Source organism: Macaca fascicularis, chromosome 10 (assembly GCF_037993035.2).
Source record: "Macaca fascicularis isolate 582-1 chromosome 10, T2T-MFA8v1.1".
Taxonomy (NCBI): domain Eukaryota; kingdom Metazoa; phylum Chordata; class Mammalia; order Primates; family Cercopithecidae; genus Macaca; species Macaca fascicularis.
The window spans coordinates 105,800,522-105,818,058 of NC_088384.1; the positions used below are offsets into that span (position 1 = coordinate 105,800,522).

The 17,537-nt window shown below is 46.1% G+C and overlaps 1 protein-coding gene across 2 annotated transcripts in view; it reads right to left on the reverse strand.

The window, feature by feature from the left end:
* Positions 1-8,381, reverse strand: part of B4GALT5 (beta-1,4-galactosyltransferase 5) — an 89,839-nt gene extending 81,458 nt beyond the window's left edge. For both annotated transcript variants that reach the window (XM_065523284.2, XM_005569324.5), the window contains exon 1: positions 8,082-8,381. In XM_065523284.2, coding sequence (XP_065379356.1) covers positions 8,082-8,196 — 115 coding nt within the window. In that variant the 5' untranslated portion in view covers positions 8,197-8,381. The remainder of the gene's footprint in view (positions 1-8,081) is intronic.
* Positions 8,382-17,537: the final 9,156 nt, after the last annotated feature.

A 17,537-nucleotide genomic window follows, 5' to 3' on the forward strand; every position in this document is an offset into this window, starting at 1 on the left:
GCAGTGAGCCAAGAGAGCACCACTGCACTCTCTAGCCTTGGCAACAAGAGCGAGTGAAACTCCGTCTCAAAAGAAAAAAAAAATCATAAACATAAGGACCTTTGTGTCAAGCTCTGTGCTAAGCCCTTTCACGTGCATATTCTACTTAATTCTCACAAGTACCCTGAGAAAGGTATTCTATTTCAAAACAAAATGAATCTATTTCAAAACAAAATGAATCTGCCACTCCGAGCTGATCTGAACCTAGACCTCTTTTCAACCGTATTGTATGTGCTTCAAGAATATCTTAATAATTCTCAATTTTGGGCGAGTTAATGACTCAACTTGACTTATATGATCATCTATAAAATGAGAGATGTAGCCAGCCGCAGTGGCTCATGCCAGTAATCCTAGCACTTTGGGAGGCTGAGGCGGGCAGATCACCTAAGATCAGGAGTTCAAGACCAGCCTGACCAACATGGAGAAACCCCGTCTCTACTAAAAATATAAAATTAGCCGGGCGTGGTGGTGCATGCCTGTAATCCCAGCTACTAGGGGGACTGAGGCAGGAGAATCGCTTGAACCTGGGAGGTGGAGGTTGCGGTGAGCCGAGATCACGCCACTGCACTCCAGTCTGGGCAACAAGAGCGAAACTCCATCTCAAAAATAAATAAATAAATAAAATAAATAAAATGAGAGATGTAGTCAAAAGTTTAGAATTCAAAGATCTCCCATAACCGATAACATGACACTCAAATGCTGGGTACCTGGGTAGCTCCAGGATTTTAAGTGGATCCTAAAATCCCATTAATTTTTCCTCACGATTTTCTACAAAACATAGCTCGTGTGTAAAGGCAAGCATACCTTTATTGACTACTACCAGAAAGTGAAGAACAGCTGCCCTTTTCCCGACAGTGCACACAGGCCTGCCTCTTCTCTTCAGCCCACACCCAACCTGCTTGCTTCCGATTATCTGTTATCTTGGCCAATGGTAACCTCCCTTTTTCTCTCTTTTTTTGACAGGCCTTAGCAGCATTACATTGCTCACTTATGTGCTAAGGTCTTTCTTTGCCTTATGTGATTAGATGTGCCCAACATACTTCCAAGATCTAAAAAGCAGCAAAATTTAGGGAAGCAAGAAGTCAGCTGTATTCCGGCCTTCTGCTGCTTTGGAATTTCTACTCTCTCAGAAAGCTCTAAAGAGGCATGGCAACACAGAGCCCCTCTCTCCTGGTGATTATGCAGGGTTCCCACCGGCCTATTCAGCTGGGGTGGGGGGAGTCGATGCTGGAACAGAATTATCTGCCGGCTCTAGGTATCCTGGAACAGTAATTAATACTGTTTGAATGGCTGAGACTATCCAAAACCAACATATTTCTACTACTAAAGAAAATTTCAACTCCAAACCCAAGACCTGGCTTCCAATATAGCAAAAACTCCACAAAGAGAACATAAAACATCAAAGTCCCGGTCAAAAGTGGTGCTGTTTAATTCTATAACATCAAGCTGTTCTCCAAATATGGCTTTCTCCTAAGAAGAATGGACAACACTATACTCTAATATGTGCACAAGAGTGCATGTGGCTTAGGAGGGGAAAAAAGGTGTCCTTAACAGGATAAGGCTCTTCAATTTTCTAAAATGAAGTAACCCACATTTCCCCATATGTATTTTGTTCTAAAAATCTCAGAAACTGAGTGTGCTGAAGGATTCAGAGGGCTTTTTCATGTCAGGAAAAATAAAGGTTATTTTCAGACTATACTTGACTGGGGGAAATCTGAAATTTTCCTGTGGTTATTAGGAAAAGTTGTATTTGATTATATAAAACATGTATCTTCTCTAAAATCCTTTTTGTTTGTTTGGAGACAGGTTCTCACTCTGGGTACCCAGACTGAATGCAGTGGTGCAATCATGGCTCATCGCAGCCTCGGCCTCCCAGGCTCGGGTGATCTTCCCACCTCAGCCTCCCGAGTAGCTGGGATTACAGGCATGTACCACATCCAACTAATTTTTTGTATTTTTAGTAGAGACGGGATTTCACTATGTTGCCTAGGATCATCTTGAAGTCCGAGACACAAGGAATCCACCCATGTTGGCTTCCCAGAGTGCTGGGATTACAAGCATGAGCCACCTTGTCCAGCCCTTTTTTTTTTTTTTTTTTTTTGGTCTAAAATCTTAGGAATGGCTGGGCGTGGTGGCTCACAATTGTAATCCCAGCACTTTGGGAGGCCGAGGTGGGCATATCATCTGAGGTCAGGAGTTCGAGACCAGTCTGCCTGGTCAACATGGCAAAACCCCGTCTCTACTAAAAATACAAAAAAAATTAGCTGGGCATGGTGGTGGGTGCCTATAATCCCATCTACTTGGGAGGCTGAGGCAGGAGGATCGCTTGAAGCAGGAGGCGGAGGTTGCAGTTAGCCAAGATCACGCCACTGCACTCCAGTCTGGGTGACAGAGCGAGACTTTGTCTCAAAAAATAAAAAAATAAAAATAAAAATAAATTAAAATCTTAGGACCAATGTTTATATAGAATGTAAATGAATTATCAACTTTTTATATATAAAAGCATCTTACTAGCTTTATTGAGGTATGATTTCTTAAAAATTCACTAAAAGATTGACTAAGATGCAGTTCTAGCTTTTCAAATGGCTTTGGGTTTTTTTGAAAGTATCAGGTCATTGAAATCAAGTGACTTGCTCACGGTCATTTGGTCGAAAGAGGTAAGGTTAGAATTACTGGCTCCTGCCTTCCAAAAGCCAGCCATAAATCAAACTTCTCTTGGAACTAAGTAGGCCAAAAATGTCAAAATCATTCCCCATCTTCTTTCTTCAGTAATCAAGGAAAGAGAAAAATTAGTTTAAATGTAGAACAGAATTTCAATTAATAAAATGTCATCGGCCAGGCACGGTGGCTCACGTCTGTAATTGGAGCACTATGGGAGGCCGAGGCGGGCGGATCACGAGGTCAGGAGTTCGAGTCCAGCCTGACCAACATGGTGAAACCCCGTCTCTACTAAAAATACAAAAATTAGCTAGGTGTGGTGGCGGGCACCTATAATCCCAGCAACTCAGGAGGCTGAGGCAGGAGAATTGCTTGAACCCAGGAGGTAGAGGTTGCAGTGAGCTGAGATTGCGCCACTGCACTCTAGCCTGGACAACAGAGCGAGACTCCATCTAAAAAAAAAGAAAGTCATCAATGCATAAACAATTACCCCTAACCATGCAGAGGCACCTCTCTTGAAACTGGTAACTGTTTTAACAATTTGCTAAGGTCAGTAATCTCTACACAACCTTGCCATATGATGGTACCATAAACTTATTAAGATTTTAAATCAGCACTTCATATGTATATTTATAAATAGCTCGCTTCTGTTATCTTTTGAAAGACCTGATCGGACTGGAGTATGGAAGTACTCTGAGCTCTCAGATTTTTTTTAAGTTAGCAAGTCATAAATAAGTTCAAAAGTTTTCTGCAGAACTCTGAAGGCAACAGGGATATTTCAACATTGCAAATAAAACAAGTGATTAAATAAATGAGAATCATAAAGGCTACGGGGTAGAAGGCTGAAGAGAAGGGACGTCACATTTTTCTGCAACATTATTACCTTGCTCTTTATCAAATCTACCACTTTCTCTCTTTCACTCTCTCACTTTCCGTCCCAACCTTCTTTTAAATTGCCCAACCTTCTTTTAAATTGCCGACAAAACACTACTTCCAAAATTAACAATACAAACACAACTCCCGGCCAGGCACGGTGGCTCACGCCCGTAATCCTTGCACTTTAGGAGACTGAGGTGGGTGAATCACCTGAGGTCAGGAGTTTGAGACAAGCCTGGCCAACATGGTAAAACCCCATCTCTACTAAAAATACAAATATTGGCCGGTGGTGGCAAGCGCCTATAATCCCAGCTACTCGGGAGGCTGAAGCAGGAGAATCGCCTGAACCTGGAGGGCAGAGGTTGCAGTGAGCCGAAATCACGCCACTTCACTCCAGCCTGGGCAAAAGAGCGAAACTCCGTCTTAAAAGAAAAAAAAAAAATCCCAACAAAGCCATACTTTTAAAACATTAAATGGATCAAATGGGATTATTATGGCTGAGGGCACTTTATATCTTTTGCAAACACACTATTAATAGTCTTGTTTAGGCCGGGCGCGGTGGCTCAAGCCTGTAATCCCAGCACTTTGGGAGGCCGAGACGGGCGGATCACGAGGTCAGGAGATCGAGACCATCCTGGCGAACACGGTGAAACCCCGTCTCTACTAAAAAATACAAAAAACTAGCCGGGCGCCTGTAGTCCTAGCTACTCGGGAGGCTGAGGCAGGAGAATGGCGTAAACCCGGGGGGCGGAGCTTGCAGTGAGCTGAGATCCGGCCACTGCACTCTAGCCTGGGCGACAGAGCCAGACTCCGTCTCAAAAAAAAAAAAAAAAAAAAGTCTTGTTTAGTAATTTTCCTCATATCCAATTTTCTAGGTGAGATGGTACCCCATTTCACAGATGACTCTCAAGTCCAAGAAAAGTTTCCTTTGCTCTTAGAATACGGGTCACCCATATTAAGTGGCATGAGATCTCAAAAATACTAAGTTAATGGTTAGGCTAAAATTTTGGCTGGGTTGCAGTATATATGGACAATTCAAAACATTTATAGCTACATGATTTTTCTTATTTCAAATTCAAGTCTACTATTTCTGAATATAATTGTAATATATTCTTGGAGTGAAGATATCTCTAGCCCTTGAGCACAACGTAGCCACAGGGTATACAAAGCAAATCAAAAGCAAGCACTGGAAAAAGTTAAACTTAGAAGGAAATACAAGTCCAACACTTTCCACTGTGCCAGAAAGCAGAATTGTCATTGGGAAATTTAGTAAAGTGAACTGCATGAAACTGCTGATAGGCAACTCTTTTTGTCCTGCAAAAAACAGAAATTTCATATGGCTCAACCTAATGTTATTTTTATTTTTATTTTTTGAGACAGAGTCTCACTCCATTGCCCAGACAGGAATGCAGTGGTGCAATCTCGGCTTATAGCAACCTCTGCCACCTGGGTTCAAGCGATTCTCCTGCCTCAGCCTCCTGAGTAGCTGGGATTACAGGCACCTGCCACCACACCCAGCTAATTTTTGTATTTTTAGTAGTGACGGAGTTTCACCATCTTGGACAGGCTGGTCTTGAACTCCTGACCTCATGATCCACCCACCTCAGCCTCCCAAAGTGCTGGGATTACAGGCGTGAGCCACTGCGCCCAGCCAACCTAATATTATTTTCTAAGCGCATTTTAATAACTGTTTAAATAAGGTCTTCATATCCCAAGGAACACAAACCAACCTTTTATTTCCCCAGATTGCCTTAACCTTGAAAAAATGTGCCACCCCACTGTCCAAAGCTAGACATTCGAAAAATTTAATTTCAACAGAGCTTGTACATCATAGTGAGATCCTGTCTCTACAAAAAAAACTGTTTTAAAAGTTAGCCAGGCAGGGTGGCATGTACCTGTAGTCCCACCTACTCAGGAGGCTGAGGCAGGAGGATCACTTGTGCCCAGGAGATCAAGGCTGCAGCTAGCTATGAGCATCACTGCACTCCAGCCTGGGCAACAGAGCGAGACACTGTATCCAAAAAAAAAAAAATCATTAGTAGGAAGGGCAAACAGCTAAATGTAACTACTCCACATCCTTTTTTTTATTGTTCCCCTTTCCCACGAACAAAATTTCCATCCTAAGTAGAATTCCCCTTCAGAAGGCTTACATTCAAAGAGATACAGCACTAGTGAAAATGTAACTGTTCTGCCTCTTTTTCAGCTATCAGTGATACAGGATTCTAGGCACGGCAGTAGCTCATCGCTTTACACAGGGGTTCCACTGACCTAAAAATCTACTGTTGAGGAATCTTAATTAAATTGATAAGTTCCATTTCTATTGGAGAATCTGGCTTCTAATCTTTCTATCAAAAGGGTGATTACCATCCCAGTAGATACAGTATTCCATTTAGATATAGTTGATTTATGGACTCAGACCAGAAGTACCTGTCACTTTCACAAAAGGAGAAAAAAAGGCTTATGGCTCTAAGACTGCCTCTAGGTCCAAATCCCATCTTTTCACACCCATTTTTATTAAAGTCTAATAGCCAACATGCTAATGAACTCTTTTCTCAGTTAATTCCACTAATTAGTTATCTGCTCCTGTTCTGCCAGAATCGCAACCCTTTTACAATCTACTCATCAAATCCATCAGGCCACATATTATACCTTCCTAGAGGGACACTTTTCCCTATGACACTTTGTAAACAGGGCAATCTGATGCTGCCTGTTCTATCTTTCCAGATCTAGTTGATAGTTCAAAACATCAACATTAACCACAAGTAAAATATGCTTTAAAAAATAATCAGGAGACGATCTCCTGCTCTATCTGGAAATTTCTCTATTCAGCTAGTTCTGTGTTGACAGGTCAACAGAGAATAGCACTAGTTATTGCTACAATCCTAAAAGGCATTTCCCTAAACTAAACCATCAACCCTTTCCTAAAATCCATATAATCCAACATGTTTCTAGCAGAATTTACTCTTCCTGCCCCTGCCCCAACAGCATCTTCTGATCATTTTTCACCATAAACTGAGGTTTCCTCATAGTGATGCCAAGTCAGGCAAACACATTCCTTAAGCCTTCCACCTAACTCCCTTCTTCCTGGAAGTTACATGTAATAGCTGCATTTACTTATTTTTAAAACTCTTCAAGCATCAGGTACAGTGGTGAGTGCTTTTAAAGAACATGTATCTACTTCCATCCTTAACACCGTATGAGACTGGGCTGCATATTCCCATTTTACAGAGGAGAAAAGCTAAGGCTTAGTAACCTGCCCAAGGTCATACAGGGCAGAGACTGGAATGCAAGTCTGACCTCTGTGTCCTCCACTCTTAACCATCATGCTGTCTTTCCTTCTGATCTCTTCCTGTCCTAAATGGTGCCCTGTGGTCTTATAAAAGACTATGCTTGGGGCGGGCGGGGGAGGGGTGGCAGGGTCAGTTTCTCCAGAGACTGCCTTTCCTTTAAAGGATAAGACTTTGAAAAGAAGGAGTACCCATTACATCTTTCCTCCATGCTCCCCCTTCTCACCTGGTACCATTTCCCAAAGGCCCCAGCCATATCCCCTTCTCTAGGGCCAATTTAAACTTTCCCTTTGTCCCCAGAGCAGGCACTATGCAATACTGAAGAACCACTATCTACCCGCAAGGCTAGGAGAGGGCAGAAGTGGAAGAAAGGAGAACACAGACAGCACCCCTTCCCCAGGTCTTCAGTTGAGAAAGCAGCTGTGGCTGAAAGGCTGAGGGGCTGGGGGCAAAGTTTACAAGGATGTGCCCTTGTGGATACGCGAGGTGGGCGCAGGAGGAGATGGGGAAGAGGCATGGGACGCTCAGGGGGTTAGCAGGAGACTGAATGGGGGTGGACCTCTGTAAGGAGAAGGGGGGTGCCACCGGACAGGCAGAGAGATCAGGCCACTGAAGAAGTGAACGTGAGTTACGGAGGACCTGGAGGTGGATGTAATGGGGGAAGTGGTGGAAAAAAGGGGAGGGAGGGGGCTCACGGGAGCAGGAAACGATGGAGTCACGGGGAGTGGGGGAGGACGGATGGGAGCCAGAAGGTGGGGCGGCCTGAGACCCGGGCACATGGGCTTGGCAAGGAGCGGGCGCGCCGCGGGGGCTTGGGGTGCGGGGAATGCCGGGAATGGGGGTTCCAGGAGACCCCGGGGACGGGAAAGGGAAGCGGGAGTTCTCGAGCAGCGGAGCAGGACGTGGGAGTTCCAGCGAGGCAAGAGCGGGAAGGGGGTCCCGGAGCAAGGGGCGGGCGTGAAGGCACCGTCCGGTTCGCGAGGGCGGCGTTATGAGGGGCGGGGTGGGCCGGAGGCTGGCGCGGGAGAGGAGTCCCGGGAGCCTGCTGGGGTGCGGAGGGCAGGAATGTCCTGGGGTCCCCGAGAGCCAGGCCAGGACTCCGGAGTCCGGAGGACCAGGCTGGAGGCCGCCTCCTGGCCGGGGCCCCCAGGAGGGGCGGGGATTCCCCGGGTCCCTCAAGGCCAGAGCGGCAGCCGACGGGGTCCCAAACCCCCTTCCTACCTATGCCGGGCGCCACATAGACGAAGTAGAGCAGCGAGGACGAGAGAGAAAAGAAGAAGAGCGCGGCGAGCAGCGAGCGGCGCGGCAGCCGCAGCAGCCCCCGGCGGGCGCGCATGCTGCAGCCGGGCGGCCGCTCGAGAGCCGGGCTGGGCCTGCTCCCGCCGCTCCCCGTCCGCCGCCTCCTGGGCCGCCGCCGCCACCGCCTGGGCCTCGGCCACCGCCTCCCGGGCCTCGCGGGCCGCCACTCGCCGCCGCCGCCTCGCCGCTCCCAGCCGCCGGCCGCCGCGGGCCGGGCCACATGAAGCGGGTGGGGGCCAGAGCGGCCCTGAGCGGGCGCAGCGGCGGGGGCGGGGCGGGGCGCACGCGCGGGAGGCGGGGCCAGCGCCGCCGGGCACCGTCGCAAAAGACCCGCGCGCTTGCGCTCGCTGCCGACCCTCGCCCGGCCCCCACGGCAGCCTGCATGGAATATCGCCAAATGGCGACAGCCCCTCTCCCAGTGCGGCCACCGCCCAGGCTTACGGGGAACGTCTCCCAAGTGCTCCGCGCTCGCTCGCCCCCATCTCGGGGGCCAAGGGACCATCTACAAAGTCTGACTCGTTTCGTTGCCCACTGCAGCAGATGAGTGGGGATTGAAAGGCTTGGGGATTCGGCCTGGTATACACCCTCATTCATTCATTCATTTATTCAATTCACCATTTACTTATTGAATGCCAGATACAGTTGTTGGCGCTGGGCATGCTACAGAGGAAAAAACGATAAAAATCTGTCTTCTTGAAACTTAAATTATGTGAGAGGTAAAAGAAACAAATCAACTAGTAATATCAGGTACTGGTAACACATATGAATACGATAAAACAGGAGGATGTATTGCAGGCAGGCTGGAGTGGTCAAGAAAGGCCTCACTGAGCAGTGACATGAGCTGAGACATAAAAGGGTGAGAAAGCGCCAGCTTTTTAGAATAACCTGGGGAAAAAGCAGTCATACCAGGGGGAACAGCAGGTGCAAAGGCCCTGAGGTAGGAAAAGGGCTGATCTGCCCCCGAGTTGAATCCAAGGCCAACATGAATAAAATTCAGTGAAGTAGTGGGGGAAGTAGGGATGAACTTGGAGCTCTAGTTGGGGTCCACATCCTACTGTATCAGAAATAGCATAGTGATAACAATTGTCGATGTCTCTAGACTTCTGCTGAGAAACATGGACTTTACTAATGCAATGAAATTCCCCCACTAGTCTTGAGATGTGTGTTGTTATTATTGCTATTGTACAAGTGAGGAAACTGAGGTTTCTGGTTGGAAAGGCAATTCACCCAAGCCTTGCATCAAGGGCTCAAATCAAAACTAGCCTGTCTCCCATGTCAGGCCCTTGACCTCTAGGTTGTAACTGTCTCAGCAGTCTGTGTGGCCTCTAATTCTTATCCTGCAGACAAATCGGTATCCTATCCCCATCACCTGGGTGTGGGACCATATCCAAAAAAATGCTTTCAGATCAGCATCAGCTCAAAGGACCTCAGAAGGCAATGAACAGTCCTAGAAATTTATGGCAAGAAGCAGTAGCTTCAAGGAGCTGGACTGGAGAGGCCAGTGTCCCCGGTGTAGACATATCTGAAACTAGAGTACTATCTTGGAATGCTGGAAGCAGTAGGGAGGGGAGAGGACTTTGCAGAGATTCTGTGAGAATCAAAAATAATCCTGATTTATATTCCTAAAGTGATTTCTACTTTTTACAGTGTTTCTTTGATCCTTTGAGTGGGGCGTCTAGAGCCACACTGCCCAGGTTCTCTGACTCCCGGCTTTTCCATTGTTAGCTGTGTGACTTGTGTTAGAGTTAACACAAGTTAAACTCTCTGTGCCTCGGTAAAATGGAGGAGGTTATTAGCAACCTCATCAGGTTGTTGTGAGAATTTAAGTGATACACGCAAAGTGCACATAGTAAATGCGCTTAGCTGTCACCTAATTCAATACCCCTGGGGAATGGTATGGTGGAAGAGAAGAGGCTTAAACAACAAAAAAGGAAAGCAGAGAATTTTGACTCAGACAGATGTGAGTTCAAATCTCGGCTTGGCCTCTCCTGGCTGTGTGACTCTGGAAAGTCACTTATGTCTCTGAGCTTCTCTATTCATCACCTGTGAACCAGACCCAGTGCTGCCCACCCCATAGGGATGTGATGTGGATTAGATGAAATAGTGCAGGTAAGGCCCTGGACCAGAAATCCCAGACTAGCCAGAATCATCTAACTTACAAATACTTTGTTGGCCCACACAATGGCCCCTCCCAACCCTCATATCTATGAAACATTTTCAAACATATAGAAAAGTTGAAAGAATAGTGGAAGCATCATCCACACACTCCCCACCTGGATTTGATCATTCTTATCATTTTTCCGCATGTATGTATCTATATTCATATGTCGAAAATTTTTATTTTTTGCTAAATATTAAAGGTAGACCGGGCAATTATGCCTGTAATCCCAGCACTTTGGGAGGCAAAGGCAGACGGATTGCTTGAGCTCAGGAGTTTGAGACCAGTCTGGCCAACATGGCAAAACCCCATTTCCACAAAAAATACAAAATAATTAGCTGGGCGTGATGGCGTGTGCCTATAGTCCCAGCTACTTGAGAGGCTGAGGTGGGAGGATCTCTTAAATCCAGGAGGTGGAGGTTGCAGTGAGCCAAGATAGTGCCACTACACTCCAGCCTGGGAGACAGAGTGACACCCTGACTCAAAAAACAATAAACAAAATAAGTTGCTGCCTTACTGATATTTCATGCCTTAATACTTCAGTAGCAAATCCTAAGGAAAATTACATTATCCTTCAGAACCACAGTAATATTAAGAGAATTAACAATTATACCATAACATTCTGTAATACCCAGTCTATTCTGGACAGAGAAAGAGAAACCTTCCTACATCTAAACTGTGTACCAATGATCAATCTCTACTTCTGACCTATCTAAAATAATAAGGCATCAAAATAAATTGGTTATGTTTTAGGCCAGGTACAGTGAGTGGCTCACACCTGTAATCCCACCACTTTGAGAGGCTGAGGCAGGCAGATCACTTGAGGTCAGGAGTTTGAGACCAGCCTGGCCAACATCATGAAACCCCATCTCTACTAAAAAATACAAAAATTAGCTGGGCGTGGTGGTATGTGCCTGTATTCCCAGCTACTCGGGAGGCTGCGGCAGGAGGATTGCTTGAACCTGGGAGGGAGAGGCAGAGGTTGCAGTGAGCCGAGATTGTGCCATTGCACACCAGCCTGTTGTCCAGCCTGGACAACAGAGTGAGACTCCATCTCAAAAAAAAAAAAAGCAAAATACAAAACTTTTGCACAAAAATTAGGCACAAGAATTGCTTGAACCCTGGAGGTGGAGGTTGCAATGAGCTGAGATCACACCACTGCACTCCAGCCTGGGCAACAGAGCAAGACTCCATCTCAAAAATAAATAAATAAACAAACTGGTTATGGGTTTTTTTGTTTGTTGTTTTTGTTTTTCAGATAGAGTTTCGCTCTTGTTGCCCAGGCTGGAGTGTAATGGCACAATCTTCACTCACAGCAACCTTCACCTCCCAGGTTCAAGCGATTCTCCTGCCTCAGCCTCCCAAGTAGCTGGGATTACAGGCGAGCACCACCACGCCCAGCTAATTTTGCATTTTTAGTAGAGACAGGGTTTCACCATGTTGGTCAGGCTGGTCTCGAACTCCCAACCTCAGGTGATCCGCCTGTCTTGACCTCCCAAAGTGCTGGGATTACAGGCGTGAGCCACCAAGTCCAGCCGTTTATGTTTTTAGATGGAAGAAAAAGAAAGATGTTAGGTGATCTAGGCATCCCTACCTCAAACTCCTTCCTCCACACCCCTTTTTCATCTCCAAGTTAGGTTTCCAACTCACTAAAGCATGCATTCATTATGTATTCATTTAACTATTCAGTTCCTCAGACAAACTCACTGTATTCTAATCTCTGCTCAAATGTTACCTTCTCAAAAAGACCTTTCCTCTAAAGTAGCTTTCCTCTCCCCATCCCAGCACTCTCTATCCATATCCTTCCTCAGCCTGATTTTTCTCCATAACACTTTTTATCCCCCTGACATTCTACTATACATGTACGGATTTACTTGTTCATTTTCATCTCCCAGATCAGAACATAAACTTCACAAGAGCAGAGATCTGGTTTCACTCTCTGCTGTATCCTTGCACCTAGCGCAGGGCTCAGCAGCCAGTGGGCGCTGAATAATTGTTGAAGGATGACAGGTGTGCAATGAGTGTGTGCTGGGCATGGCAGATGCAAAGATGACTAAGACATTCTTGCAGCCTAGTGACATATGACCGACAGGAAAGTGACTAACTGGGGGACACTGTCATAAGGGCAGGACTCAGCATGGCTGGCAGTAGGGAAAGGTGTCCTGTGAGATTCTAGATGGTCTTTGAAGGGACATTGAGACAGGTTTGCTCAAGGGGCAGTGAGAAGAGGCCTGCCTGGTTGGAGCAGTTAGTCCTGCCAAGGAAAAGAAAGAGGTGAGGGGTGAGGCTGGAGGAGTGAGGCCTGATCCTGTGGCTCAATATGGGCCCTGAAATCAGACAGATCTAGCCACCAGTCTTCCTTCCTCCCTGCCCTCACTCTGTCATCTTGGCAAGTCACTTCGCCTCTCGGAGACTCCATTTCAGCATCTGTAAAATGGAGATCAGACAGTTCCTTCCCCTAGGATTGTGCACAGATTACAAATAGTATCTCTATAAAGTGCCTGATATGTAGGAAGTGCTCAATCCATGGGAGCACTTAACTGTTCTTAACTTTTTCCTGTGAGCCATACAGAGCCCTTGAATGTTTTAGCACAGGGGAGTGGCCTAAAGAAAGGGAGGTCCTTGGTGAAATCTCAGGAGAGCATAAGTGGGGCCTCTTGTGCCTGTCAGCACCCAATTGCAGGCTGGCTGAAATCAAACACATAAAGAAAACAATACGGCAGGGCGTAGTGGCTCAAGCCTGTAACCCCAGCACTTTGGAAGGCCAAGATGGGCAGATCACCTGAAGTCAAGAGTTCGAGACCAGCCTGGGCAACATGGTGAAACCCCATGTCTACTAAAAATACAAAAATTAGCCAGGCATGGTGGCGGGCACCTGTAATTCCAGCTACTCAGGAGGCTGAGACAGAGAATCTGGGAGGCAGAGGTTGCAGTGAGCCGAGATCGTGCCACCGCACTCCAGCATGGACAACAAAGAGCAAAACTCCATCCTGAGAAAAAAAATAAAAATAAAAAAGAGCCAGGGTATCCTTCCCCCTACTTTTCCTTCTATCAAATAACCATCAATGTTCTTCAGAGCAGCTGCCCACCAACTGAGTTCTAGAATGAGGAGGAGATGCTCCCAATTCCATTTGGCCAATAATGACATGTAGCATGAGCAATAAATAAAGCCTCTGAGATATAGGTTTTTTTTTTTTTTTTTTTAGACAAATCTTGCTCTGTTGCCCAGGCTGGAGTACAGTGGCATGATCTCGGCTCATCGCAACCTCTGCCTCCTGGGTTCAAGTGATTTTCCTGCCTCAGACTCCCAAGTAGCTGGGACTACAGGCGTGTACCACCATGCTCAGCTAATTATTGTATTTTTAGTAGAGACAGGGTTTCACCATCTTGACCATGCTGGTCTCCAACTCCTGACCTCGAGTGATCCGCCCGCCTCGGCCACCCAAAGTGCTGGGATTACAGGCATAAGCCACCGCACCAGGCCAGGGGCTATTTTTAATACAGAAAACCTGGCCTATCCTTACTTATCATAAATATACTCTTCTGCAACTTGCTTTCTCCTGACATTATTTTTATATTTCCATAATGATACATGTAGCTCAAGTTTATTCATTTTCACTGCTGTGTAATATTTCATCATATAACTTGGCCTCACCTTTTAAAATCCTTTTTCCTAATGATGTCTATTTAAGTTTGTTCCAATTTTTTCCTCATACTGGTCCATAAATCCTTAGCCACAATTCAAATTGTAGGAAACCTAAAAATGGAAGGCTTTTTATAATTTATTTAGCTGCAAGATCTGACCTGATTTGAACTTCTTTAGTGGCAAAACCTGACCTGAATAGACAGAAAGCTATTTATAATCATTATGCCACTTAATGTGAATATTCATATGTTCCACTGAGGAAATATTTAGATTTTTTTTTTTTTGAGTCAGGGTCTCCCTCTGTCGCCCAGGCTGGGGTGCAGTGGTGCGATCACAGCTCACTGCAGCATCAACCTCCTGGGCTCAATCGATCCTCCTGCCTCAGCCTCCTGAGTAGCTGGGACTACAGGCATGGGCCACCACACCAAGTTTAGATTTTTGCTTACAGGATGAACCAGTCCTCTCAAGGGGTATGATAGGAGATTTCATGAATGCATCGTACTATCTTTCAAAATTCTGAGAATTTCTAAAATTCAAAACACGTTTAGCTCCAAGGGCATTGGATAAGGGATGGTGGACTGGCACAAACATGACTGCAATGTATGTGTGTGGCAGAATGTATTTTCCAAAGATGTCCTCAACAATATTTCCTGTCCTCATGCTTTTCTAGAACTTGCTGTAATTCCCCTTCCTGTGAATCTAGGTGGGACTGTGAATCATCCATAACCAGTAAAAAGATGAAAATGGCCAGACATGATGGCTCATGTCTGTAATCCCAGCACTTTGGGAGGCTGAGGCAGGCGGATCATTTGAAGTCAGGAGTTCAAGACCAGCCTGGCTGGCATGGCGAAACCCCATTTCTACTAAAAATACAAAAATTAGCCCAAGCGTGGTGGTGCATGCCTGTAATCCCAGCTACTTGGAAGGCTGAGGTGAGATAATAACTTGAAGTTGGCAGGTGGAGGTTGCAGTGAGCCGAGATTCTGAGATTGCCCCACTGCACTCCAGCCTGGGCGACAGAGCGAGTGAGACTCTGTCTCAAAAAAAAAAAAAAAAAGACGGAAATGATGCTGCACAATTTATGAGGTAATGCAGCTTCTTTCTTGATCACTGGGACACTCACCTTTGGAGCCTGGAACCCCCATGCTGTGAAGAAGCCCAGGCCAAGTGGAGAGGCCACATACAGATGCTATGGTCACGGCAGAGTTTCCAGATGACAGCCAGCATCAGCCACCAAGCATGTCAGAGAACAAGGCTTTAGCTGTCCCAACTCCCAGCTGTAAAGTCATCCTCACCCTTTAAATCTTCCTGTCTAAAGTCCCAGACAAGCTGTCCCACTGTGCCCTTTCCAAAACGATGAGCATGATAAAATGGTTATTGTTTTACACCACTAAATTTGGGATGATTTGTTATGCAGCAGCAGTAGTAACTGGAGCAATACACTCTTTTTTTTTTTTGAGAAGGAGTCTCTCTTTGTTACCCAGGCTGAAGTGCAGTGGCGCGACCTTGGCTCACTGCAACCTCTGCCTCTTGAGTTCAAGCGATTCTCCTGCCTCAGCCTCCCAAGTAGCTGGGATTACAAGTGCACACCACAATGCCCAGCTAATTTTTGTATTTTTAGTAGAGACAGGGTTTCATCATGTCATCCAGGCTGGTCTCGAACTCCTGACCTCAACTGATTCCCCCACCCCTCTGCCTCAGCCTCCCAAAGTGCTAGAATTACAGGTGTGAGCCACCACAATCGGCTGCAACATGCATCTATATGTAATTTGTGCATGGGGCAAAAATGTCTCCAGGGTACATGGTTTTCGAGAGAGGATTTGGTGAACAGGTGAGGTATGCAGATCTTCTGCTTTACTATTTTCCAAATTGTTCTCCAAAATGGTTGTAGCAATTTATACTCCCAGCAGCAGTGAAGGAGGGCTTCCTTTATTTCCTGCTTCACCCACCGTTACTGTGATCAGAATTTTCCAGGGTTTGGTCCTTCTGCCACCAGAAGGACCAGAGTAAGATAAGAGAAGAGACAGAGTAAGATAAGAGTTAGCAAAGGCCTCCAAGAGCTTTGATTCTGTACAGGACTCTGTCTTACTCTGAAGAGACAGAGTAAGATAAGAGTTAGCAAAGGCCTCCAAGAGCTTTGATTCTGTACAGGACTATGTCTTTGCTGTCAAAAAAAAACTGACTCATAGCCAGGTGTGGTGGCATGAGCCTCTAGTCCCACCTACTTGGGAGGCTGAGACAGGAGGATGGCTTGAGTCCAAGAGTTCTGTGTTGTAGTGCACTATGTCAATTGGGTGTCTGCACTAAGTTCAGCATCAATACAGCGACCTCCCAGGACTGGGGGACCACCAGGTTGTCTAAGGAGGGATGAACCAGGCCAGGCTGGAAATGGAGCAGGTCAAAACTCCGGTGTTGATTAGTAGTAGGATCGCGCCTGTGAATAGCCACTGCACTCCAGCCTGGGCAACATATGAGACCCTGCCTCTAAAATAATTAAAACATTAAAATAAAATAGGCCAGGCATGGTGGCTCACACTTGTAATCCCAGCACTTTGGGAGGCCAAGGCGGGCAGATCACCTGAGGCCAGGAGTTCAAGACCAGCTTGGCCAACATGGTGAAACCCTGTCTCCATTAAAAATTCAAAAATTAGCCGGGCATGGTGGCCGGCGCCTGTAATTCCAGCTACTTGGGAGGCTGAGGCAGAGGTTGCAATGAGCCGAGATCACACCATTGTACTCTAGCCTGGGCGACAAGAGTGAAACTCTATCTCTAATAATAATAATAATAATAATAATAATAATAATAAAACTGTCATATCCCTTTTCTAAATTCTCCTCAGTCTTTCCCATCCTGGAGAGGAAGGCCTAAGGCATGACAAGATTACTCCTAGTATTGCCTGATATAACTCATTCTCTCATTCAACAGATATTAGTATTTATCAAGTACTGGCCCTGCCTCTAAAATAATTTAAAAATTAAAATAAAATAGGCCAGGCATGGTGGCTCACACCTGTAATCCCAGCACTTCGGGAGGCCAAGGCAGGTGGATCACTTGAGGTCAGGAGTTTGAGACCAGCCTGGCCTACGTGGTGAAATCTCATCTCTACTGAAAAAAAAAAAAAAAAAATTAGCCAGGTGTAGTGGCGGGTGCCTGTAATTCCAGGTACTCGGGAGGCTGAGGCACGGAAATCGCTTGAACCTAGGAGGTAGAGGTTGCACTGAGCCGAGATCGCCCCATTGCACTCCAGCCTGAGCGATAGAGTGAAACTCTGTCTCAAAAAAAGAAAATAATAATAATGTTTATCAAGTACCGAGCTAGATACCAGACATTTTTCTCGATGCTAAGAGAAAATTGTGATGATGATGATGATATCACCGCCATCGAGGGACCAGGTATTTATTGAACTTTTTAGTCACCCAACATCCATTCACCTGACTTCTGAAACAGCCAGATTTCTTTCTCTCCTTGTTTTCAGTCTCTGTGGTTCTCTGAGGTTGTTAACTCCATTTCCATCTCCAGACATGATATGAACCAGCCTGGCCGATCAGAATATTATATTCCTTTTGCAACAAT